The sequence below is a fragment of the Watersipora subatra genome, chromosome 3 (genome assembly GCF_963576615.1).
Source record: "Watersipora subatra chromosome 3, tzWatSuba1.1, whole genome shotgun sequence".
In the NCBI taxonomy this organism is placed as follows: Eukaryota; Metazoa; Bryozoa; class Gymnolaemata; order Cheilostomatida; family Watersiporidae; genus Watersipora; species Watersipora subatra.
In genome coordinates this window covers 56,264,511-56,292,484 of record NC_088710.1, presented here as the reverse complement: position 1 = coordinate 56,292,484, position 27,974 = coordinate 56,264,511, and the positions used below count along the sequence as shown (strand labels likewise).

General features: G+C 35.5%; 1 protein-coding gene across 3 annotated transcripts; it reads left to right on the top strand.

Moving 5' to 3' along the window:
- Positions 1–13: 13 nt before the first annotated feature.
- LOC137389999 (uncharacterized) lies at positions 14–27,839 on the top strand. 3 transcript variants are annotated; one of them, XM_068076214.1, is made up of 9 exons: positions 14–129; positions 4,778–5,386; positions 6,541–6,827; positions 9,349–9,453; positions 22,426–22,554; positions 25,854–26,038; positions 26,272–26,381; positions 26,675–26,793; positions 27,325–27,839. In XM_068076214.1, exons 2-9 carry the CDS (start codon positions 4,855–4,857, stop codon positions 27,472–27,474), a joined length of 1,617 nt encoding a protein of 538 aa, XP_067932315.1. In that variant the 5' UTR covers positions 14–129; positions 4,778–4,854; the 3' UTR covers positions 27,475–27,839. The 3 variants fall into 3 exon arrangements, with proteins under 3 accessions (XP_067932315.1, XP_067932316.1, XP_067932314.1); XM_068076215.1 differs by having other exon boundaries at positions 53–193; positions 6,541–6,818; XM_068076213.1 differs by having other exon boundaries at positions 53–193.
- Positions 27,840–27,974: the final 135 nt, after the last annotated feature.

Genomic DNA, 27,974 nt, shown 5'->3' with positions numbered 1-27,974 from the left:
CATTATAGGGCACAGAGAGCGCAAAGCGGCTACTTGATGTACACAGGACTAACAGGGCACACTGAGAGTGTCAGACCACTCTATAACTTTCGACAAGTAGCAGATATCTAAAGAACTTAATTTACCTTGGTGTGTATATGTGTAATTTCAACAAGCCTGTGTTTTGTTAAGACCGCTTTCAGTCTAATAACAAGTAAGTGAGACTAACTTACCTCCAAGCTTGTTTTATGTGGGATCTACTAACGAGTAAGTGAGACTAACTTACCTATAAGGTTGCTTTCATGTGTGATCTACTAATGAGTAAGTGAAACTAACTTACTTTTAAGGCTGTTTTCATGTGGGATCTACTAACGAGTAAGTGAGACTAACTTACCTTTAAGGTTGTTTTCATGTGTGATCTACCAACGAGTAAGTAAGACTAACTTACCTCTAAATTTGTTTTCATATGAGATCTACTAACAAGTGAAGCTAACCTAGTGGTGAGTTTGTTTTCATATGAGATCTACTAACAAGTAAAGCTAACCTAGTTGTAAGTTTGTTTTCATGTGTGATATATTAGTACAGCTTTTATTTTTACGATGAGGTAAGTTGATGCCATCTTCTTACGAATGAACTCAAAGACGAGACTCGTAGGCCTATTGAGTTGTTTCACTCTGGCTCACTTTAATTCAACACAGAAACTATAATAATCGTTGTTAATGTCTAGACTCACCAAAAAGTGGTGCTATAGCAGATGTTAACCTGGCTTTTTGCCAGACTGAGGTTCAATCTTTTACCAAGGAGTAGATCTACCTTGTCTGTGTCACGGAGACTATAACATTAATGCTAAAAGGCAACTGACTGACTTTCACTTACTGGCAAACCAAAAGTCTATAAATGCGGAGGAACAATGTTTCACCTTTACTGAATACTAAAGCTTGGGTATTTAAGTACACTTTCTAAGCCATGCAGCCGCGTTCAAGATATTTCATACGCTGTAGTGCTAGGCCTTCATCCTCTACTTCGCCTATTGCTTTGATAGCCTACTTTTTCTCTCTAATCTTCTCTTTGATTACTTTGATCTTAACAATGGATTAGTTTTTTGGTGTATATCTAGTGTACAGACGGAGATAAGCTGAATCAGGGATAAACCTTGTACGTGTTGATGGGCCTGTTAAAGGCTGAGTGAGATGAAAAGCTATACATGTGATAAACTGCATTGAGAAAAAAAGAACGAAAACATGACACAATGCCATCGCTCTAAACTAAATATCTCTACTGGAGAAAGAAGGAAAGCAGTTTGTTGATGTTAGTCACGGTGAGCGGTCGAAAAATTTAGGAATAGTGGTAGTTGTATGATAGAGAAGCCTTACCAACTGATCACAGCTTAAAATAATGGCAAAATGGCTGCTCAAGTGGTCTTTTTGCTGGCTTGGTTTAGAGGCAGCATTAAAATACCCTAGCAGATATATTGTGAAAGCTATAAGCTCATCTCATATCAAGAAGTTCTTGTGTCACTTTTTCTATATCTATTACTGGTGAGCCTCCTGATTGGATGGATGGTTGCAAGATAAACAAAGTTCTCTCTACAGATATGACAAGTAAACACAATAGTAATGTAAACAGTAGTGAACTTGCAGTTGTGTAGCACTATGATGTGAATGTCCTGAAATCAAGAATATAATTGATGTAAAGTTCGTCTAAATAGGAGGGAGCAAGGTTAAAGATTGTCAATAAAAATAGTAGCAAAACAGTTAAAGAAATGGCTTGAAGAACAGTGTGCCCACATACCCTAGGACACTTATGTATTCGCCTCATCTAACTTTCGCGTTTTCGCGGAGTCATCTTCTCGCGAAAATTTCATAAGCAAAACTAAACTATCATAACGAACGAGCGAAAACGCGAAATTAAATAGCTCTGTTCATTGATAGTCCAAGAAACAAATGGCAGCAAGCGATCAAATTGCATTATCGATTTCGCACACAATTCTACCTGCGGTTCACAATTACAAACTAGTCCCAAATTGAAATTTTTTTTTCTTACCGGTGAACCGAACCTGAGGAATCTAATTATGTTTGTTCCACTGCATTTATTTTCACATCACTATATTTTCGCACTCATCAGAGCTGCGAAATTAAGTTGTAACGAAATTTTACTCTGTATGCTACTCACGAAACTAAATACTAGCGAAATATAAGTGTCCTAGGGTAGGCAGGGTTTGATAAGGTAAAATCAGTTAGGCTCTATCGAGTACTTCAACATGAAAGTAATTCCTTGGGGCAAGTTCTAGCTCAGTCACTCAATACCCTAACAGTTGTCTGCGGCTTCTCATTTCCTAGGACTTGTGGTATCATCGTGTTCTTGACATCTTCCTAACTGCGGTTAAAAATACAACGACTTTGAAGAGCACAAGTAATGATTAGAAGGGATGAGAATTTGACTAGTTGCTGATAAATGAGCGTGATAAAAATTTAAATAGCCATAAATATTGATATAGACATTCGATTATGAGAAGAGGAGAAATCAGGAGACAAAAGAGGCTTCAGACATTATAGAATCAACATGTAAGGCTAGTACTCTGACTAGTACTGGCAGTAGTTACTACATATTTACTCTCCCAAGTATTATAATGCCAACTGCTAGACTGTATTGTAGAAGTGCATGTAGTTATTTATATTTTATCTCTATATTTATTCCTCATATTGTTGTATTGTACGTGATGTATTTTTGACCTTTGTTAAGTGACTGGTCACCTTGATTGTTACAAGTTTGGGTCCAGTAACAAGTGGTGATAGGCTGTTTTGTGTACTAGATCAGTAAGTAGAAACTGTGCTCTGATGTGACTCACAAATAGAATTAGCTGAACACATATACAGTAGTGCTTATGTTGATAATCTGATTTGCTCCAACAAAAGGTTGTTAGCTAATATTGAGGTTAGCTGATTCAATTTGTCCCGTAAGAAAGAAAGGAAATGAAATATAATTAGCTCTCATACCCGTTTGATTGGCTACTACCAAAAATATAACCTGTAACAAATAAGAAATACTGTATTTTACGGTGCAGTGAGTATTAAATAAAAATGAAAACATTAAAGAAATCGTTTAAATAAATCGTTGAACTTTGAGCTTTACTTTATTGTTGAGTTTTAGTGAAGCTTTACTAATGAACAAACGATGTCTTATGCATAACGATGTCTCTTCTATAACTGAAGCTGACAGCATGGGTGACATCTTATCGTCGGGTCGATGTTTCTTAACTGATCATTTGGACATTAACAAAAACAAATTTTAAAAAATCTCCGGGTCATCGCTCATCTTGTACTTCAACTGAGCTGCCCACATCTGACAAAACACAGTAACTCAAGTTTCTGTAAAAAATTTTTTTACGAACTAATTAATTAAGATATAATTACATAATATATTCAAATTATAATTCTACATGTGTGTTTTTTACCTATCTTATCTATAACTCTATGATTTCAAATGCCACTGCTACTGTGTAAAAACAGTAAAAAATTCATCAAGTGGAAAATATGCGAATTTGAGTTACAGATTTATCATTAAGCATATCGTACTTCGACTGAGGTAGATGTTAATTGAGGCTCTGTTGTATATGTGTCCGATTGGGAATTGGGGTTAGATTTGTCCTCTGTATAGAATGGTTCACATAAAGTGTACATATGTAGACACGCCATGCATGTCACTTTTTGATTATATGGTGCTTTTCAAAGTAACTGTGGTGGACTGATATGTGTTGTTGGTTTAAAAGAGAGAGCAATTCAAGGTCTTGACCTTTCTGTCATGACTGGTTGCCTTTACTGAACCACATACTGAATCGCAAGCTGTTGTTTTTGTGGTTAAGAGCTTTAGACCATTAGGCTACAGTTGCTTCCCAAACTCTACTCTTTAGTAAAAAAGACTTGAACTCACTGCATAATGCATACCGAATAGACAACTCCACGTACATCACAAAGTATAAAGAGAGTCAATGTTACCATTTGCTTATGTAGATCATACTATCATAGTAAGTATTCCCTATACAGTAGACACTTCTACAAAGTAAAAAAGAGCTTCTACTGTAGTCTCTTTTAAGAGCTACCTAGGTTATGTCAATTTGATTGATGCACTCATACTAAGGTTGGCTAGAAGCATAAACATATTCTACATCAGCTGTCAGGGCTAAAGTTACAGTTGTTTGACAAAGTTTGAAAACCTTTACAGTTGTTTTTTTTTTACTTTATTTAAACTGCACAAAACACTTTTCTAATGACATGTAGTTTAAAAGTTAGAATGGTAAATGTTGTATATGTTGAATGAAATAAATTTTCTGTCCAATGACTTTTTTATTATCCGGACAACGCCGGGCATTCAACTAGTATTATTACATATATTATTATTATCACAATAAACAATGATGAAAAATGATATGAAAAAAATTTTCAACAATCTCACGAAAACTTTTCTTGGAAATTTTAGTCGAATCAGAGTTCATAAATAGTCAAATGAACTGAAGGGAAAGATTTCAGCTTGCCGTGTTTTTCCACAGACCAATAAACTGGCAATTTATGGCAGTCAAACATTTGCTAAGGTTAACCCGTGCATTATAGCAGCCCACCTGATGGGCTTATTTACACATTACTGTGAACTAGAAGTGTTACGAGATGTTAACAGCAATTCTTTTGTACTTAGAAGGCTGCTGCTGCCTCAAGATTTGGCACTAATAGTAGATTAATAGAGCTATAATCAGAATAGTAGTCCATCTCTTCTTCTTCAACTCTTCTTTCATTTGTTATTCTAGGCAAACTCGGTTAATACTGCTATCTGAAGCTGAAACTGAAGAAATTGGAACAGCTAGTATATTTCGCCTTCCTTTAGATGGATGACTGGTACAACGACTCTTTACCTAGGTATCCCAGAGTTTTAATTCAGAGAGAGACAAATCCGACAGTAACTGAAGTTGCGAGCAACAGAACCAATGGAAACGTGATTAGAATAAGAGTACACGGTCGTAGGAGTGAAGGGGAAGAGGTAGAACCACCCCGTGTCACAGTTCATAGATATGAAGTACAGTCTACGCAGCCAGCAAGCAATGTTCAGGTTGTACCAGTACCTGTGCAGTTTAAACGCATGGCCTCGTCTCCTATTGCCAACACTGCACACGCTCACAGACTTTCTACGTATAAAACACAAACGAGTGGTTTCTTTGAGCCAATAAAAGCTTTGCCTCTGAACAGTCCATGGACAGATTTAAATATGAACCAACCAGAAGCTGTCTGGTCTAAGCTGATGCCTAACTCAGGAGAAAAAGAATTTCCTCACGTGCAAAGTGACTTTTCGACATCGTTTGATAAATTTACCTCTGAATACACAAGTTTTGTCGGTACGAAATCCTCTGACCAGAACCGAGGTGAGTGAAGTCAGTAGATTGTTGGGTGCTCAGCTTTCTACTGAATAAAATAAACCGGAAGATTTCAGCTTGCTGTGTTTTACCGCCGGCCAATAACCTGTTGATTTACGATATACTATGTTTTCATGGAATGGTTGGTACGGATTTGAAATTGTGCACACATTTAATTACCCTGCGATAAGTATTTCAGTCAACATTCACATGTTGTGAATTAACTGGGCACCTTGTTAAATAAAAAGGAACTCTACGCTAGGGGTCACAGTAGTACTCTGCAGTCTCATCAAATCGAAATAGGAATGACTGAAACGGTGGAAAATGTTTAAAATGGAACAGCTTGCACGGCTTTTTCTTGCACATCATTCACAAGTGCCGTTTCCATCTTTCGCAAACATGAAACATTCAGTAAAAATTTTCGCGTAACAAAACTTGTTTGACTTAAGGTTTTCACTGTTTCCATCTCGCAGAACTTGTGGGTTACCCCGTCATGGAGACAGAGTGATAGTCAGGAATAGGCTAAGGTTTGCAAACTTTAGTAAATGAGATACTCGGTAGAAGAGAATTGAATAGCTCTTTAACTAGTTGGGTTTACTACGATACATAAACGAGTTACTTCTTAAAAATCCTAAACTTATAAAATAACAAGATGTTTAATATTTTAGATTCCAAATCATTTGAAATAACTGCAACGTTTATGTTGGTTCAAATGAACTTAGAATTGTGCTTACATCTTTTGTAATGACGATGAAACATATGAAGGCAGCGCTGCGATAGCAGAAGATAATCTTGGTTTCTATAAAGTATTCAGGATGTCATGTAATGTAGCTACTGTAAAACCTCTATTTGAACGCCACCTCTAATAGAATGCCATTATATGGGAATGGTTGAAAAGTACATCACCATGGTGCTCAAATAGAGGTATTACGGGACCTCTTATCCATTAATAGTTAGGCAAGTCAATCGTTTTACTAGCTGTCAACTGGGTCTGTTCTAAACTGAGAAGAGATTGACAGTTTGGACAGTTGCAGCTACCGCTTATATGATATGACATGATTTCATTACCACAAGTGTGGAATTCTAGTAATGATCTCACATTACTTCTGCCTTTTTGGCAATGTATGGTGATAGCCTTGACCTTACAAAAATCTTGTGTTTAGAGAGCAGTAACTACGCATTCCGGAGACATGCCTCTGAAGATATCAATAGGCAAAGACATAGATCTGTGGGTTCACAAGGAAAGATGCAAGCACGGGCTTCCTCACCTAGCCTATTTGTCTCTACCTACTCCCAGGCTGCTGGCAGGCACAAATCAAGCACTAGGTCAACCAACGATGACACCAGTGAAAATAAACATATGACTGCAGGACCAGCATCTAAAGATACAGCTTCTATATTGAGGGCCAAACAAGTCATAGACAGAGTTCTAAAAAATTTGGTGAGTAAGGTGGGTATAACATGTTGAGAGCCCCCTCCCTTCCCACCTCCTCTGTCTATTACTGTTGCTGCAAGACACACTCCGGGCTAGCTGATTGCTGAACATGTCAGTAATTGAGGAAAACTTTCTTAGCATCCATTACTAAATGTATTAAATTTTAAAAAAGCTTTGTGAATGGCATAGAGTTATTCTTATTATAAATGATAGCATTATTCTTACTATAAATGATAGAGTTATTCTTATTACAAATAATAGAGTTAATGTTATTATAACTGATAGAGTTATTCTTATTATAACTGATAGAGTTATTCTTATTATAACTGATGAGGTTATTCTTATTATAACTGATAAGAGTTATTCTTATTACAAATGATAGAGTTATTCTTATTACAAATGATAGAGTTATTGTTATTGTAAATGTTTGGGTTTAAAGGGCAATGTGTCCTAGCTTATTTCAAATGATTAGCTTCAAAACACTTTCCAGAAAATTATTCTCAAGTGACAAACATAGTGACTCGTACCAGTCTGGCTTGCTCCTTGAGTGGTCTACGTAACAGCAGTATGTTCTTGCTAATGTCACGGCTGCATACTCCTACTGCATGATCGGAAGATTTTCTTATCCAATGTATCAGTTGCCTTCATACTTCTGTTGGAACAATAATGTACAGCGATCATTTTTACCTATGCAACTAAACAATCCTTTATTGGTGCTTTCAAACTCTCCATGATGTGCTGAAATAGATAAATACTATAGTACCCTGGCAGTCTAGTGAGCTGCACAGAGAATAAATATCCCTACAAATATTTAAAAGTTTAGAGTAAGGTTGATTGATGCAGGTGGTAGAGTGTGTCAGTTTCCAAAGCTGAAAGTCGTGAGTTCAAATCCCAAGGGATGCAATCTTTTTTCCCAACTTCCAACTTTTGCTTCAGATAAACGGACAGACAAACACGGCTCTTATTATAGCAAAAACTTGAATGTTTTTAGGCTACAATAACCAAACACTTGCTTTGTTTGTTGTGTGATAAAAAATGTTATATTGGATTCACTAGAGTAAATATCTTGTTGACCATGTATCGTTAAAAATGACATAGGAGGTAACTCTGAGTTACGGATACGCGTAGGACTAGCAAATGCTTATTGACAACGTCATTTCACGATAGACGCATTTTCGGCATTTTGTCACACGGTCTCCTGAAGGTACGCATAAAAAATCTGAAAGCATTCTGTATCTATTCCTCTGTCACACTCGAAATTTAACAGCATGATGTAATAGTCTCACCACTTGTCAATCCTTTCATATGTATCTTCGTGAAAATTCTTAACAGATAAATAAGCGAACCAATGAGAGCCTGAGTGTCAAATGTAACAAGTAGCCTAAGCCTCATGTAAATCATGTAGACATAGTAAATGTACAAATAGAAGGCAACATTAGATTATCAACTATTAATTCTTTCGCTACTGTAAGCCAATGTATCGGCTTTCGAGGTAAGAGAAGTACAGACCGTAAACCGATGTATCGACTTATTAACAGGGTTTCACTTTTCTTTTCACTACGAAGCCTACGCATTAGCTAGACCAATCAAATTTTGTCTTCAATGAAACAACCTTGTTGCCAATTACATGTAACCAATCTAAAATCTTTTTGCTAAGCAATTCCATTTCTAATTATTTTTCAAAACGGGAAAACCAGAATGCTATCTTCACGGTAATAAGCAGTTCACAGCGTTCATTCAATGCAAAAGAAGCATCAGAAATTTTTCGAGAGTCGGATTCACTAAACAATTTTATACTTATCTAGTAGAAAATTTTGTTCTGAATTAGATGCATTTTACAGTAAAACAATATCTACATTGGTTCTCGAGATATTGCATCAATACTAGCGGTATATCGAATTTCCAAAAATCCATTTGGATTAATTTGGTCAGAATAGTGATTTTAGCGCAGTAACGAAAGAAGTAATAAACTTTTTGTTAGTACTTCAGTTTTATTCTTCCACAAAATGCTTTTATTAGATGCAAATTATTATGCATTTCTCTCCTAAACAGAACTGCAGGATGCCGAGCGTACAAGAAATGGTTTTGTCATAATCTTTCTGTTTGCATTGAAATTTCCAAATATTACATTCAGTTACCCAACTTAGATACCAAATACCTAATCAGCTGTTTCGCTTGTCAGTTTAATGGCTTAGGTAAAATTTAAGTGATTTATCCATAAGCTCTCATAGATTCACTTGATAAATCAAGTTTCAAGGAGAAACAACATGCATTAATATTCCTAGATGTAGTAAAATAGGTCAAAAGCCTTAGAAGCTAGTACCACTGAGCATAGTTCCTGCGGGCATTCGCCTTTTTATTGCTTATGACTCTATTGAGAGCTAATTGACTTGCTGGCCTTCAGTTAGTTCACTGTTTGATGAGAGGTAAAACTCCTGACTAGAGATGCTCTCGCGCAGCTGTGTGAGAATTTATCCGCTCCTTGCTCTTCTCGCCTCTCTCATATCCTCAAAATGTTCCACATTATTCTATGTAGGATAACATGAAAGGTCACCGGAACACTATCGTAAATGATGATACGAATTCTATTAAAACCAGCAGCAAAGGGTTGGAGGGTGATCTTGGCAGCATGCCATTCAGGGTAAGTATTTATTTATGCCATACCTACAAAGGTCAGTATTTGGCAAAGATGCGGGGAGCATACTTCTTATGGCAGCCCCTTCTTCAGAAGACTCGAGTTTTCTTCTGGAACAGTTTTCCATAGTTCGCATCTCAATGGTAGGTTCTGTTGGTAATGAATACACTTTGTATATTGTAGAAAATTACTGAACATAATAAGCTTTCCATTGTAGTAATTTCTTTTATGACATACAAACAGAAATCTGTTGCCAAAATTAGCCCTCAAATATGAACTTACACGAAATCTTAGTTGATTTTATCAGACAGTATCGGTATGTTTATATCATTTGCAATTGTTTTTGATGTTTGCGGTGATCTGATCGCTAGGATGTTTCAAGATTAATATTGATAAAACTTGATCGCTGTTAAAATGCTCAGAGCAAACAAACATGTGATTATGACATCTATAGTTGAAAAGAGACCAACAGAATAGAGACACGTAATGCTGCAACTCGAACGCAATAGCCGGAAACAACAATCACAATAATAATGGCTAGTGACATCATTTCGCACGTATTTTTCTTCTGAGCGTTTTAATTGCAATCAAGTTTTGTCGATTTTAATCTTGAAACATTCTGACAGACAGACCACCTCAAACATCAAAAACAATCTTAAATGATTGAAAATACCGATACTTACTGATAAAATATACTAAGATTTTGTGTAGGCTGTCTTCAACTAGCACAGACACCTTTGAAACAGCGATTTGTCAAAAACCAGCATGATTCAAAGATTGCCATGCATGGTTGACCTCTACAGTTACTAATCAATAGACACAATGCCTTTTACAGAGAACCGGCGCCTTCAAACCTCTGCTTGGCCCATCACTACGGTTTGCAGTAGATTTATGCCCAGCATTTCCTATTAGAAGTTAATTATAGCACAGTCCAGAAAAATATAATTATTTAAAAATGATATACTTGTCTTGCCATTAGTATTTACAGATGCCTGGTAGGCTGCCTGCAGGGATACTGACCAATGGGTTACTAATATATTATTGCATATGGCTATATAGCAAGCAATGTCAGTATATACTAGATTGATTGATGTCGGCACTATGTATACTTCAGCTTTGTGGCTGTAATTAGTACTGTATGCATATTAATGTATGAATGGAGGTTATATATATCTACACAAACATACCAGAATTAGGTACCTACACAATTTACGCTAATCATTGAGTCCAGCTTCCCTCGAGCAAGGTTTGTTCTGCAGTGACTTTCTGAAAATTAACACCATGTTTGACAACCCAAACTCCAGTAGTTGAGAAGCTAGTAATTTGAGACTCAAGTCACTACATATTAGTGAGGGGAATTGTATCTAACCTGAAATCACTCCCTGTAACTGGGCATGTTCCATTTAATGAGGTTCCCTTACTATTTGGCTCAGACATACCTAGCCAAGATAACTTGTGAAACAATTTTCTTAAAAACATGCACAGTTTCTGCTTGTTGCAAATAAAACAGAGCTCATACACGATAATTGAGGGATTTCCCACACACACATATTAGAAATTTTACAACTTTATCCCACGACCAAACACGAACGAAGCGATTGGTTTGGGAGATTTATGATAAATGCACTTGTGCACACAACTCCCGAAAAATTATCCATTAATGGCCGTCACCAAACCCTTGTAACAAAATCTTATCAACAAATTTAACTATTTTTCTGTAAAGTCATTTAAGTATAATAATGATACAAAACACTTATAAACCTATTTAAATATGTTACCAAGCCTTTGATAGGTTACTGCAAATTCCTAAAACTAACCCATCTGATCGGATTATACATAAATAGACAGATTTATTTGGTCAAAAATCGTTATTAAAACTTGCTAATCCTCACTTTTATCAAAGTTAAGACCGGAAATTAAAACGCCGAGCGACAGAGAGTAGAACGATTAAGTCGTGCGCATTTCACGAAAGAAATAACGTGCACATTTCACTAGTCTATAGCATTGCCGAAGGTTTCTGTAATTAACGTAGGAGTACTGAAATCGTTTCATTTTTGCCGATTTCAAAGTAACTGACATTTTGGAAACTTTTGAGTACTTTGGAATTCTAACTGATGTCTTAACGCAGTGTAAGTAAAAGAAATGACGATGATATTTTTTCTAACGGTTCTTATTAGATTATTACAATAATTAATTATAAGTTTGGATGACTACAGAACGATGACTACGTAGTACAGATTTTATAAAAATCTATATAAATATCACAACTTTTTGATATTGTTAGCTATGAGGTTTTGAAATGTAAACCAAATTGTGCATTAGTTTTATATAACTTATTACTATATTAATAATATTGGTTATTCTAATAATATCAGTGTATTTTACTTGTAATACTGGCCAATATCGCATTTCTCCTATTGCAGGGGGAGAGATAAAAACATATAATCTTTTCCTTTCATTATTGCTATTTGTTGTATATAATAACACCCACACCCAGTACATTACAGCTACCATTGCAGTTATCCTATTGCACTGCAGTGCCATTTGACTGCTAATATTGATTTCTCAAACATCAGTACCCTTTCTTTTTTCCAATATCACTTTGGTCGTGGGCTGTATGACAGTGGAATTTCTAGTATTATCTATATTATATTTATATATTATATATATTAAGTTTGCGTTCAACGATGTATTTGTGGTGAAGTTCTGCTGCCATGGCAATTGCAATGAGGGAGCCATACTAAATATCTATAGCTTTCCTATTGGCTAAGGTGCCAGCAACAAATTAAATAACGCTAGACGCATGGGTAATGAATGCTAAGCAGTAAGCCATGCTAACAACCACTCAGCACCTACTCGCAAAAAACATGAACGCTACAACCATGCTAGTGTAAACGCTCCTTTAGACTTGGTATAAAGATTTCAACAAAATTTTGCTAATTATTGTAGATTTTGAGAGACTTGATTGAAGCTTTACATAGAACCCTTTCTATCTTATATATAGTTTTGCCACATATAATTTACAAAGGTCAAAGAGCTGCTATTCTGGTAGTTGCTGCAGTGATTAAACTTGGCAAGAGAACCTTTCTCTCTATGACCTATCAGTCACTATAATGCATTTATATCATTGATGAACACTTTATGTGAGAACTGGTCTCCTTTTGAGGGACAGTTGTAGCCAGCCAGTTGCAACCAGGGGAATTTCTTAATATAATTATTAAGGAGTAAAAACTACTGATTTTGAAGATTGATTTTTAAAAACGGAACAAAAAACTTTACTTTCATTTTTTAAAGTTTAAATTTTATAAATACTTTAATATAGATTGATAAAAGGTTTTTTAGCTGTATGCCTATCAAAGCAAGGTTTAAGAAAAAATTGATACTGAACAACTGGTAATACCAAGTTTCACCAATGATACATGATATCTTTCTCGAAATAAAACAAGTTATTTCATGGAATAAAACGCTGCAGTTTGTGAGCAAAATAAAAAAGGGTAATGATAAAAGGACGTGTTTAATTTCACAAATGTTGTACTTTGTAGAGTTAAATCAGAACTATTTACACGTATACAACAAGCAAGTATTTGACTTTCACAGAATATTGAATTCATAGCGCATTTCCCTTCTGTGACACATTGTTTTGAAATGCAAGATCGTCATCAGGTCTTTGCGGATATGAGCACCAGGCTTTAGCCTTCTCGATATGCTACTCAACTGCCTGCCCCACATGCTGACTAAACCTCAATGAAGATCAGATACTAAGACATTTAGTGACTAAAGCTTTCAGAGAAATAATGTACCATCCCTTATCAATAGACCCATTAGATGAAAGGAAAACATTTGTCTCGCGATTTTGTTTTGACTTCTCATTGACTGCACTTGATGAAAATTATCTGTGTATATCTATTTTAGCTTTAAAACTTTGTAAAGTTTTATTCAAAGAAAAATTCAGTGAAATTCAAAGATCTTTAAATCTTTTAAATTTGGTAGTAGAATGTCTGTTATATACAAGATAAATGTAGCTAGTAGTAAGTCTGTCATATACAAGATAAATGTAGCTAGTAGAATGTCTGTCATATACATGATAAATGTAGCTAGTAGTATGTCTGTCATATACAAGATAAATGTAGCTAGTAGTATGTCTGTCATATACAAGATAAATGTAGCTAGTAGTAAGTCTGTCATATCCAAGATAAATGTAGCTAATAGTGTGTCTATCATATACAAGATAAATGTAGCTCGTAGTAAGTCTGTCATATACAAGATAAATAAAGCTAGTAGTTGTCTGTCATATACAAGATAAATGTAGCTCGTAGTAAGTCTGTCATATACAAGATAAATGTAGCTAGTAGTATGTCTGTTGTATACAAGATAAATGTAGCTAGTAGTAAGTCTGTCATATACAAGATAAATAAAGCTAGTAGTTGTCTGTCATATACAAGATAAATGTAGCTAGTAGTATGTCTGTCATATACAAGATAAATGTAGCTAGTAGTATGTCTGTTGTATACAAGATAAATGTAGCTAGTAGTAAGTCTGTCATATACAAGATAAATAAAGCTAGTAGTTGTCTGTCATATACAAGATAAATGTAGCTAGTAGTATGTCTGTCATATACAAGATAAATGTAGCTAGTAGTATATTTTTATTCGGAGGTATGTTCATTCTCATAAATGGTTAACCATTGAAAAAAATGAATGGCGATAAAAATATTCCACATTTTCGTCTTTAGTGTCAAGGGTAGACAAAACTGATTTGTTGAGGCTTAGAGGAGATAAGGAAGGTAACCTTAGGCAAAATCAATGTGGCTCAGGAGTGCTTATCAAAAAATAAGTCGTCGGTCATATATATCGCTGTTACATCGACCGCTCAGGAGACTGGCAGATGTTCCACTTTTTACTTGTTACAAACAAGAAAATTCTTTAAGCATGCTCCTAGAATGTATTGCTAGCGAGTGGCTCCAGGCCAGAGAAAAGGTGGAGCCGTGTCTCTACTCTTTAGTGTATAAGATGGCTTTGTTCGCCGACTACATCCATTTTCGCTCATAACCATGATGGAATAGCCAAATTTATGGTAGCTAAAAATAGTAAATTACAATGGCAATGCAGCCTTGTTTATGTCTATAAAAGATAGCTAGGCGTGTGATTTCATTGGTCTTTTGGTTGAGTAAACTTAAATTTGTTTGGAAATTGGCAGTTATTCTGCAGAGCTCTCAGTGAAGGTTTTAGAAATAAGGCTTCTTTTAAAATTTAATCCTTATTAAATCCAATTATATTGCATTGTAATATGTTTGGATTTAATATTCATACTAATCTGTTTTTTTTAATGAATTTAATGACAGGTTTGGCTATTTAGATTGACTTGAATGCTTTTAAATATGCTCAATTGATTTGTAAAGGTCAATATTTTGTGAAGTAATTCTTTTTAGAAATCTCTTAAACAAAAAAACGACGATGTTTTCTTAGTGTTTGCATCTCTCCTATAAAATAACAACTTGCATGAAATTCCAGGTTTTTCCGCGACGGGTTTCATATATTTGGACTATATATAGCCAAAATATAAAAACCCATATATACATGTATATATTTACGTGTACATATATACTTATATCTAATAGCAATGGTGGGTATTTCAATTAATTGCGATGGAAAACATCCTTGAGTGCATCTACCCGCAATACCTAACCCTTACAGTAACTCTAACATTATGTCATTTACACATTTGGTGTAAAATTTAATACTAGCTGAGGCCATGTAAGGTTTCCCTAATTAGTGGCACAGCCAGTGCTCTGCTAATTGGCTAGCCTCCAGCATTCCTTGTAACGATGATAGCAGTTCATGGATGTCGATGTAGTTATTCGGCAATAAATTTCTACTATCCGAGTGCTATTCCAGGTCAGCTCCCAAATGCTTAAGAATGTCTATAAGATAGCTAGTTCACACCCAAACAATTCAAGTCCTAGATAATATCTCAAGCTAAGATCCAACCAAGGTGTGCACCAGCCAATAATCTGTTATTCGCTTTTGACCATTTTCTGTGATTACAAAATTTTTTTTGCAAATGATTGTGCGCACGATCGATTTATGTAGACTGCCGATTGATACTGTGTGAGCTGATAAGTTCGTCATTCTTCTGGCTACTAGCGCACATTTTTGCGAGAAAACTGAGCTGTTCGCAATCGACTCTGATTGGTTGCCACTATCGAACAATAGTTTAAAAATTGAACAAGTTCATATAGCAGTTCAGCCGATTTTTCAAAACTTTTTTAGTCAGCTGAAAATGACAATTTTTCAACAACTTGTTATTCTACCCAGATTTTGGCTAGTTATGCATGATTACTAGCAAGAAGGCACATAGCTTAATGCACTGGCTGTGTAATGCACTTAAAAGATTTAGGGGTCTTTCAGTTACCAATATGACGACAGCATTTATGAAAGGGAGAAAATGGAACTGTGTTTGATTTGATCTGATTGGTTGTTGAGATCAAACAATTGCATACAAATTCAAAAAGTTCAATTTACAGCTCAGTCAATTGTTCAAAACATTTTTGGTCGGTCGAAAATGAAAGTTTTTCGAAATTCGTCAGACAATCAAGATTTTGTCAGAACTTGATTACCAGGTGAGCAACTAGTCTACATACAGCTCTTGGGTACGTGTTTCTCTCTGAGGCGTGTATAAAAAATTCCTTTACAGGATATACGCAGTGAGCAATCATTGGGGCCTTAGAGTTATTATCTGGTTACCACTTTCATCAATATATGATCAACACAGTAATGCTTCTATTGATTAGAGAAAGACCTGTCAGTGAATTCAATAGAAACACTACTCTCAGCATGCAGTGAGCGCACGCAGTTACTGTAGCCCAAAAGTGCTGACTACTGTATTTGCAAAGATCTCAGGCAACTGTTTGTGATGATGTATAAGGAGGCATATGTTTATCTATTACCTACGAGGCCCAACAGATTAGATTACTACATACCATTGTGTACTTGAACTAATGAAAAACTACAGCAATTCTACACTTTTCAGTGGTATGCGATTGTAATCTGTACCATATTTGTGTACTGCTACACATATATGTACCCTTGCTGATAGGAATCGGAAAGCATCCTCGAGCCTGGTACACATCGGTCACCCTTTACAAGTGCTAAGTAACTAAAGAAGGAAAAGATTATATGCATGAAAATAGGAAGTTCCGCATAATTGAACTTCTCTAATAAAGTTTCTTGATTTGCTAACACAAGAGTTGCCATTCATCTGTAAAATGAGTGATAAATGTTTTGCTGTGCTGACCAGTTCCCTAATGTACACCTAATGCTTCCCAATGCTGACCTGTTAACTAATGAACAGCAACCAATGTAAACTAGTCTTGACCTTTGTGTTATATTTAACTTCCAGCTAGCTACGATTTCATGAATTTAACAATGAAGCAAAATTTTTCAAAAAAGCTTGGAATTCAAGAAACAAGCTAATTAGAATCATTTTTAGTACCCTAGGACACTTATATTTCGCTAGTATTTAGTTTCGTGAGTAGCACACAGAGTAAAATTTCGCTGCAACTTAATTTCGCAGCTCTGATGAGTGCGAAAATATAGTGATGTGAAAATAAATACAGTGGAACAAACAAATTAGATTCCTCAGGTCCGGTCCTCTAGTAAAAAAAGTTTTTATATTTGCGACTAGTTTGTATTTGTAACCCGCAGGTATAAATGTATGGCAGAAATCGATAATTCAACGTGATCGCTTGCTGCCATTTGTTTCTTGGACTATCAATGACGACTCGGTCCTTTCCGTCGTGACCGATATGGTACCAATATTAGATCTCAAGTATTTATAGCAAGCGATGGCCATGGCACGTTTTGAGTTCACAATATTTCAAATTTAAAAAAAATCAAATACAGTACATGTCTCATAAAAAAGAAAATAGATAAAAACCAACATCACAACCAGAACTGTATAACATGGTTGGACCTGGTGAGGGTTGTTATCGTTTTTGGTTGGCAGTAAAATTCATCACTACAATAAGTATTATTTAATTGTATGACTTCACCTACCAGACTTTCATCCTCATCAGTTACAAATTCGGTGACTAAACTGATATCATCATCTTCTTCGTTTGTCTTGGCTTTTCCAAAAAAAACTTGTTATCTTAATTTGCTTTGCCATGCTGCTCATTCGGTGTATTAACGAATTTACTAGAAATTTCCCAATGAGCTCAATCACACACAAAATTATCTGCATTTCTAATATGACGATTTTGTTGTGGATATCAATGAACTACAGGGCCGTATTCCCTTGGACAGCTGGCCGGCTAAGACGCCCCAACTTTTTAGGAATTTCATAGTCCAACGGCTATAGAAAGGTTTTTATCGCTGTAGAATATCACTTTATTCGAAGCCATAGATACAAACATCAACTTTTAGTAGTTCTTAGGCGTCATTATTATCTTCATCAGCGGCAAAATATTCTTGTTAACGACTTTTATAAAGGTTTGCAAAATATCAAGTTTTAGCAAACATCTGCTTGCCCATATCCTACTTAATGAACTTGAAATAAAATCGGCAAAAATGATCTTTGTTAAAACGCTTAAAAGAAAAATATGTTTTCTTTCTGAGCTTTTTAACTGCATACAAGTTTTGCCTGTTTTAATTTTAAAACGTTTTGTCAGTCACATCAGCTAAAACAAAGCAAATCTCAAAAAATAGAAAAATGTTGATACTTGCCAATAAAATTTTTTAAAACTTCACGTGAGAGGCCCGGCTGAGGCCCTACATAAGAGAAACCTGTTGGGAGCTTACAGCACCCCCCCCTCCTTCTCCACACCCCAGATGTTCATAACTAGTCGTCTAACATTAGCCCCCCAACTTGCAACCAGTGAATACAGGCCTGTGTAGAACATAGCTATTTAATTTCGAATTTTCGCTAGTTCGTTATGATAGTTTAGTTTCGCGCATGAATTTTTCGCGTGATGATGACTCCGCGAAAACGCGAAAGTTAGATGCCGCGAATACTTAAGTGTCCTAGGGTAGCTACAAAAGGGTGATAAAGATACTGATCAACTAGTAATCATTTTTAGTAGCTACAAAAGGGTGATAAAGATACTGATCAACTAGTAATCATTTTTAGTAGCTACAAAAGGGTGATAAAGATACTGATCAACTAGTAATCATTTTTAGTAGCTACAAAAGGGTGATAAAGATACTGATCAACTAGTAATCATTTTTAGTAGCTACAAAAGGGTGATAAAGATACTGATCAACTAGTAATCATTTTTAGTAGCTACAAAAGGGTGATAAAGATACTGATCAACTAGTAATCATTTTTAGTAGCTACAAAAGGGTGATAAAGATACTGATCAACTAGTAATCATTTTTAGTAGCTACAAAAGGGTGATAAAGATACTGATCAACTAGTAATCATTTTTAGTAGCTACAAAAGGGTGATAAAGATACTGATCAACTAGTAATCATTTTTAGTAGCTACAAAAGGGTGATAAAGATACTGATCAACTAGTAATCATTTTTAGTAGCTACAAAAGGGTGATAAAGATACTGATCAACTAGTAATCATTTTTAGTAGCTACAAAAGGGTGATAAAGATACTGATCAACTAGTAATCATTTTTAGTAGCTACAAAAGGGTGATAAAGATACTGATCAACTAGTAATCATTTTTTAATCAAATTGCAGTTTTGATTAAATCTTAAAATTAATCTTTAAGACCAGTTTTGATTCCCGAGGCATTTAGTTGACGCATTTCAGCTTCTGCACAGCATATACTGTGATAAATAGTCTCCTTTACTCATCATGTCTTGCAAAGGTTGTTGGTAGTGCCCCAAGCATATCAGAAATGTTATGGCTCTTGCAGGAGGCTTTGAAGAAGAGTTGTATGTTCATAGTGCAGACTGTAGAATGACCTGAGTGTTTCACAATACGCTGTCTGTATTGTTATTGTTTCGATTTAATTTATGTTAATATTCTGAAGAAAATCTTATTGAGTGTTTTTTTAATTATCTTAATTGTGAATTATTTTGTATTATTTACTCACTATATTCATACGTAACAATAATTGTATAAAACTGCTTATTAACGAGGATTAAATTTTACATTGCAGCATACGTGTCACATTTAAATTTTTTGCAGTACAGTTAGAAATAATTTTTCTAAATTTTTATTGAATATTTTTTGCTAATCTTTATTGTATATATAATGTACATAGAGTGTATATAGAACAAATTTAAAATATCCCAAAATAAGACCGTGTAAAGGGTAATGGGCCAGCGTATAAAGGGTTGGTTACTGGTTATTAGGCGTGGTTTTTATACGCATTTTACTTGTCTACTATCTGCTATTTCTTGCATAAATGAAAGATCGTTGAACCAATGCCTTGCAGGTACAAGGGGAAGAGGCGTGGTGTGGAGGGGCGGAGAGGGGGCAAAGCGGGAAGAGGGTGGGATTACTGTATATCAGAAAAAAATATTCTCAACTCTACTCATACCATTTGGCTAAGAGCATCAACTAATGAACTTTTACTAACTAATCAACTTTTACTTCCTAGTTGCTATAGCTAGTGACTAGAAAATATGTGACAACTACGGCAACTATAAACAAGAAAGTTCTGTTGTCAGAATATTTAGTTTGAAAGTAAAAATGTATATCAAAAAATAAAAAATTGCGAGTTTCGCATATGGCCTAAATTCTTTTTTTCTCTCGTTTTTAAGATATTTTTCTTTTTTGTGCTTGCTACGTTAGCATCGATTTTATGATAATGAAATAAACACAAATTCTCTATGGTACTAGATAATGACCATATCTGTAAAACTGTAAAACAAATGACTGAGTTTGCATCTACAAATATGTTGGCCATGCTCTGATAGACCCAGTCTGTCAGTCATCCTCCTCGTCTAATGGTACCTCCAGAAATAAGGTTAAAAAGGCAAATGTCTATAAAAGCACAGTCATATTAAACTGCAACAACTGAGCTGACGCACAATTATTTACTTCTTGAACCAGACGGTGTGATGACTTGGCTCTAATCAACTGCAGAAGCTCTCACATTCCAAAGTCTACTCCTTTTTCTACATTTAAAATGTTGGTTGAAAATTTTCCATCAACTATTCTGTCGGCTTATCGTCAGGCCACGTCTGTGTATTCAACAAATATTTTGAACTCTAATTGTGTTAGCTTTTACAATGACCTTTGACCGTGAGAACTTGCTAAACCAGCCGCTTGTAGATTTTGCTACTAGTCCCTGGATGCGCATTTCAAGATTGGAACGTGTCATTCTAAATACATGTACTAGCCAGCTGTATTTAATTTGGCAGACCACTATCATTATATTCCCGGAGTGCAGCTTATGCAGGTTTGGAGTTGTGTGCACATAGAGTTATCATGTTATAAGTGTTTCAATGGACATTTACATGTTGAGGATTTATGTGGGTGATTTGTTAATTTGGTCTATGCTTCTATGGTCTTTGGTCTATGCTTTCCAACTAGGAACGATAAAGTGTGAAAATTGTTTTAGAGTATGCTTGCACGGCATTTTCTTGCGCATCATTCGCAAATGCTGTTGTCATCTTTCGCAAGTATGAAACATTCGACAAAAATTTGCGGGTAATAAAACTTGCTTGACTTGCGGATGACTTGTGGATTAGTCGTGTCATGGAAACATACTGTTAAGGCATTTGCAACGAATGTTCCGCTTCATCTACCTATGTTTATTTTCAGCAGCCAGAGAACATGTAAATAAAACATTTTAACCATTGTATCTCTTCTCCATGATCATAAATGTTAGCATTATAAATAGGTAAAAGCAACAACCGTTATTACAAGCAAGACTGAGTTCCAAGATTGTTAACCCTAACAGAAATGGTACGAAATAGGGAGGCGACTGCATAGGTTAATGTTTTAGTGCATCTGTGCACCCATGTTGAGCATTGCTCTGCCCACAGGCTAATGTGTAAGTGCATCCATGTTAGGATCACTATGGGCCCAGGCTAATGTTTTAGTACATCCGCGTTGGGCATTGCTCTGAGCACAGGCTAAAGTTTTAGCGCACTCATGTTGGGAATCGCTCTGAGCAAAGGCTGAGATTATATGTCAATATTTTCTTCATAATTTATCATAAGTAACACCTGCTTTTCACAGCTACTTACGCTGTTTAAGCCTGGTTTCCGTATGACAGCGCAATGATCGCGCGCGGCCCAGTGATCGTGCGCAATGCATTTCTTGGGCCGCGAGGCAGTGTTTCCATATCGCGCGTAAGCTCCATGCTTGCATTGGACAGGGTGGATATTTTCCTTACTTTTTCGTAGGAGAGACATATTTCTTCGGAAAAAACAGACCTCCGTTGCGAGATTACGCTGTCATCTAAAAATCAGGCTTACTCTTTCGTACGGGAGACCGATTTCTTCGGAACAAAGCCCTTCGCTGGAATTGTGGGATAGGTTGAAAAGGTCTAGCGGTGTATTGTGGGATACATAATCGCACGCACCCATCGCAAGGATCCATTCTGTTGGATACTTGCGATCAGGGTACGCACGTCGCGCGACCGTCGTGCGTTGACGTTTCCTTATCACAACTGGCCTATGCACGACGTCGTGCGCCTTGTTGCGCGCCTTGCGCTGTCATATGGAAACCAGGCTTTAGTGAACAAGTTTGCTGTAGGTCATTTAAAATTATGTTTTAATAGTTATGCAACAAATTATTGTTATGACAAGTTTACTGTTTCTGGTTAGTTTAAAAGAATTGATAATAGAATTAGCCAATAAAACGTGAAAAATACAAAAGTGTTTCGAATAAACACAAACATGCAGGATATCAGAAGTTTAATAAACTGGGTCAACAGCGAGGAACACGCTTGTGTCTTCCATAGTCCCTTCAATTTGTTTATCTAGCACACATGCATGGGTACATGGCATGACAGAGCTAGTTGTATAAAATATCATTGCCTAGTGTAACATAGCATGTTTACTTTATAGGATGACAGTGACTCAGGCTATTGTGGCTCGGGAGACTCAGCTAACGTAGGATTCACCTGGTCCTCCGTTGAAATACAAGAGAATGTTCGTAGATATAACAGCACCCACCGGAATAGTCAGTTCACTCAGGTAGGCTTTTACTCTCCTCTCCTTACTGGGAAGTTGGTATGGTACTATAACTATTGCTTTACAAAGAGGAAATAGTGTTACCATTGGTAGCTGTTGTTGATTCTCCGACAAGAGACGTTGTGTTTATCATAGGCCAGCTATTCAGCGCTAATTATTGGCGATGGTATACAAATTAGTACATTTTTAAAGCGTGACAAGGCAGTTGTAATGATAATATGATCTACCAAAATTATGAGCCAAACATAAAATTTGTTTGATAAACTGTCAGCTGGTCATCTATGAAAACAAATTAGCATACCGAGTATATAAAAAGTAGCAATAAAATCAGTGATGCCGAGAATTTCTTGTATATTCAATCAGATAGCTTGTAGGGGAGCGTTCAAGAGTGTTTAATAACCTAGTGAACGATGGGTGTAAATTTGGGATGAAATCTGTCAGAAATGTAGAGAGACATAACATTTTCGCAGACTAACAGACAGACACACAATGACAAAGTAGGGTTTATTATAGCCTGTCTGGACAAACTGTTGTTTTTGCGAAGTTGTCCCCTGGCAAGCGGTGCGAGCAAAACAACAGCTTGTCACAATATGCACGCCGCCTGATGCATTAGCTGCACTGAAAGGGAGTTGTTCTCTTCCATCTATGCGGCTTGGCTGCGATGTTATGTTGATCGCTCCATTGGTAATCATAATGGATTTCGCGCAAAAATTTATGTAGAAAAAATAAGATAGGAACGTTTAACCAGAGACCAGTCTCTGCGGTAAACTTTAGTAGAACTTAAGAACTTAGGTAACAACAGCAACTAAACATATTGTTATTTGTGCGCTCGGTCAGTTATATTTGTATTTTTGTATCAGTCAGTTTTATTTGTTCTTAATGTCTTAATGATTTTATTTTTAATTTATTTTATTTTCAAGTTCTACTAAAGTTTACCCCAGAGACTGGGCTCTGGTTAAACGTTTTTATCTTATTTTTTCTACATAAATTTTTGGGCTAAATCCGTTATGATTACCAATGGAGCGACCGACATAACATCGCAGCCAAGTCGCATAGACGAAAGAGAACAACTCCCTATAAGTGCAGCTGATGCATCAGGTGCAGTGCGTCTTGTGACAAGCTGTTGTTTTGCTCGCGCCACTCACCTGGCGACAACTCCGCAAAAACAACAGTTTGTCAAGACAGGCTAGGTTTATTAGTACAAATGTCAACAAAAACAATCTACTTGGAGAACAAACTTGGAGTATGTTTTTATGTCATAAATGAGCTAATTTTGTTTTGAATTAACATTTTGAAATTCGGTTTTTGATTCATTTTGTTAGCAGACTAAATGCTGATGTGCTGATTTTGATTGATGAACCAAAACATCTACATATTTGACTGATTGACATTTGACCTATTTACACCGAACCAGCTATCTTAGTAGTTTAGAAATTTAATATTTTATGTACCCAAACAATCAGCAAATTGTGTATACGAATACTAACAACTATTATATTCACAGCTGTACCTTCGGATAAACTGCAGATAATCATGCAGTTTACGATAAATATGCAGTTTGATAATAATGTAGACCACCGCAAATAAAAAATCTTTTACTTAATGGCTGATAGAAGAAACCACATGGCTTCTGTACTTTAGACTGTGCAGTGGTTAGTTCTTACTAATGATGCTGTCACTCCAGTCGGTTGGTCCTATATTCATATCGGTTCTTGGTGATGTCAGTAATTTTGGTGACATCTTATCAGTGGCACTTGAAGATTATTCAAGTATTGGGAAATACAAACATTCGATGTCTTTTGTGTAGCAAAGTGAGTGAGAGTGGAGTCTGCATCTACAAGCATTAATCAAATTGACTTAGAAAACTTCTTGCAGATTTTACTATCAACATATCAATCTGTAGCAAGGGAGAATTTCTGATTTCAATCGATAAATAATCAGGAATATGCGCATGCTATTTATAAATGCAGCCCACGGATCTTTACTAATAACTCTTCTACGAGGTCACAAACAATGCAGCTTGTAAATGGTGTGATTTCACATTACCCCCATAAACTAATATTTTTTCTAGTTAGTAAAATGTAAAACGTCTCAAAAATATTCACTCACGAAATTATTTTCGTAACAGTGTGTTGTCATAAAATAATTTGCCTCACACTTTTTAGGAATGATACATCTATGATTCTAGTTCATTTAGTAAATATTTAGTAAAGCAACATGTGAGCTCAAGAGAGGTTAAAACATACAAATAGAGATGTTAGGCTCATTGTAGTTTATAAGATCGTCAAAAAAATATAGAGAAAAAGAAATTCCAAAATTTTTGCTATATTTTCAAAATGCGATCATGTCTTTCAGAAAAGCTTTTAGTAATATCTTGATCAGCAATAATCATCTATTTGTATTACAATCTGTCTCACTTTGTCTATGTCACGGATACCAGAATTGAACCAACTTGAAATGCATTGACAGTCTTCATCTCACCACTTGTGGCATGTGGCACTCGTATCGTATCGTATCGTATCGTATCGTATTTTTGTCATTTTATCCTCATGAACTCTATTCCATAGTCACATCTCTGCTTACTTTAATTAAAGTAAGAGTTGATTACTAGTGTTTACTAGCGCCAAAGAGAAGTGTACATTTTTGATGCATGTAAACCATAAAACAGTAAACCATCACATTTTTATTTACAGAGATTGATTTCTCATTTTTCACAGTTAATGGAAGCCGGTGCCCCCCCCCCTTCTCGTGGAAAGTGAAAATTTTCGAAATAAAAATTAGTAAACTCATATCTAATGAAGGCACTTTTGCATTAATCTTAGCATTTTCCTCTCTTTCTTGAGTTCATTAGAAATTTTAAGAGTCGATTAAGAAGTATAATGAAGGGTGTCACCAGCAATTTGCACTTCTGCACTTCACAAAATGTAACAGGAAAAGAATAAACCCTGACAACCGCTGTCACAGCAATGACACTTGCCGAGGGACCTAACTAGACAAAACTATGGAGAACTTCATGTATTTTAGTTTTTTATTTTCATTAATATTTTATTTTTAATGAGGAGGTTTTATCACGAGAAGTAATGAAGCCACGAAGTAGCGAGACAATCACTGTGTTAAAAAGTGTACTACCAGAAGAAAGTGTTATTCTACCTGCTGTCGCCATAGGAAAACATTATTCTATTTGCTGTCACTGTACAAATGAAAGTCATGAATATTTTAAATTTGCCTGCTAAATCAGTTGATAATACTGATGACTAGAGCTGATTAAAGTTTGCTGACAATTACATAATTGTGTTTCATAGGTGGGAGAGGATGCTGAGACATTCCAAGGAGATATACAGATTTACTTGTGCTTAGAGGATCCAGTCAATATGCTGCTAAACATCCGGCCATCACCAATTTTTCATGGTGCCGGTAAAACAGAAGAGAGAATCACAGCTTCAACTACAATCCCAAGTAATACAATCACCAGACTACACATAACTAGGTAATTGATATACTGAATGCAGCATCATTGATTGCTCAAAATTTAGACAGAGTTTGTGTACCAGAAGTAGATAGAATGACATAATTATTATAGCCCGTTCAGTGTATTACCAACAAACTTGCCTAGTCATGATAGATCTTACACGCCTTTGACAACTTGATATCTTGTAGATTAAACAACAAAGCTGCCCAAACCAAAGATGTTACTCATTCTTAATGTATTGTTTATTATAGTAAGGATACCACGGAAACAGTGGTAGAACAACTCCTCAACAAGTTTAGTATTGTCGAAAGTCCAAAACACTATGGTCTGTATGAGCAAACTCTGAAAAATGAAACAGAAGGTAAGAATTTTGCTGTTAATTTTTGTTTATCCATACTTATTTCACCACAAGCTAATTAAATGTAAAATTAAATTAAAAAAATTTAAATTAAAATTTGCAATAATTTTTTACAAATTTTCAACTTTTGTAAAAAAAGAAGTTAACTCAGTTTTTGCAACTGTGTATCATAGCTTTTCAGCTTTTCACTTCTTTTTTATGTTTGATTATGTTTATAATAATTATGCAGCATAACATATATTATTTAAAAAAATTCATGACTCACAATTAAATTTAATTTTGAAAAATTCTTGCAGTCAAGTTAAGGAAAGCTGCAGTCTCTGAGAGACCATTATTAAATTTCTTGCGCTGGAATACAGAATCTCAAGAACAAAAAAGATTTATACTGAAGGAGACACATGACTCTGATATAGTGGTGAGTATTATAGCTACCAGCATTCAGTTACTCACCACCCATGTCTTTACTTGAATCTGTCTGTTAAAATCTTAACCCTATTGTTGCTGGGGAAGCTACAGTGCTACAGTGGAGCGATGAAGGGCAATTATTGGACTGTGTCTGAACAAGGGTTTGTGAGAAGCTCCAAACAAAGTAATTTACTTTAATAGAATACAAACACATCCAAAACTATCCTGTAAATATCAGCTTAAAGCCATGTATGTTCATAGAACAGCACTTTTATTGAACTGTCAACAAAAAGTTACACGACTTTCAGATGTTTTCCGGAGACTTTTGTCCGGTGAAAGAATTAAACATCTAATAAACCTTAAGCCTTTAACAAATTCAAGTTGAAGCTGGCAAACACCTGCAGTCTATCTTAAAGTTTGAGAAACAATCTATTGTTTTAATCATTTTGACATTGTGTGACTAGACTTTGAACTGTGTATGCTACCAGCATGCTTTGATAACTGAACTCTGTGACCCCTGAACCATTTTTTGCTATTTTAGTGGGAATCATTTAGTATTCCAGAACTAAGCAATTTTTTGATGATGCTAAAAATGGAGCGAGATGAGCGAGTGAAAGAGGTCAAAAGGAAGTACACATCCTACAAGCACAATCTTGAGACTCGTCTGAAGGAGCTGACTCCCTCCGTCTAGCTACTGATGACGCGTCATTTTCTTACTTTAAATGGAGACTTTCGATGATGATTCTGTTCCATTACATTAGCTCCAAATTTGATAGGAGACATACGTATACATATTTTCTTATCCGCTATGCAGTTTAGAATTTTAAAGAAAATATTTGCAGCATTATCAACTTTTTAATTCTTTGGCTATAACAGTCTTCTGTGTATGAAATCTGCTGGTTACTGTTTTTTTCTCATCAAATTCGTTAGGCTTTTTGCTATTCAATAATTTTAGAATGTTCATATTGACCATTCGTCTAAATTCTGCAGTATTTGTGATTATTTATTTTTATAATGAAATATCTATGAATAAATAAAATAACTGACTAGATTTGGTATACATTACACTCATGTCTCCATGAAGTCTTCTGATTTTGTGATAATACGTAGTATACTTGGGTAGACATCCATTGATTTTAATTATAACAGAAACAAGGATAATTTTACATTTAAAGCTTGTATGGCAAATAA

Excerpts from the sequence above, each read along its gene's own strand:
- LOC137389999 (XM_068076214.1), top strand. The coding sequence starts at position 4,855 with ATGGATGACTGGTACAACGACTCTTTACCTAGGTATCCCAGAGTTTTA. Across the intron at positions 6,828-9,348 it reads TAAAAAATTTGGTGAGTAAG|GATAACATGAAAGGTCACCG; the intron begins GTGGGTATAACA and ends TATTCTATGTAG. Across the intron at positions 26,382-26,674 it reads TCTGAAAAATGAAACAGAAG|TCAAGTTAAGGAAAGCTGCA; the intron begins GTAAGAATTTTG and ends AAATTCTTGCAG.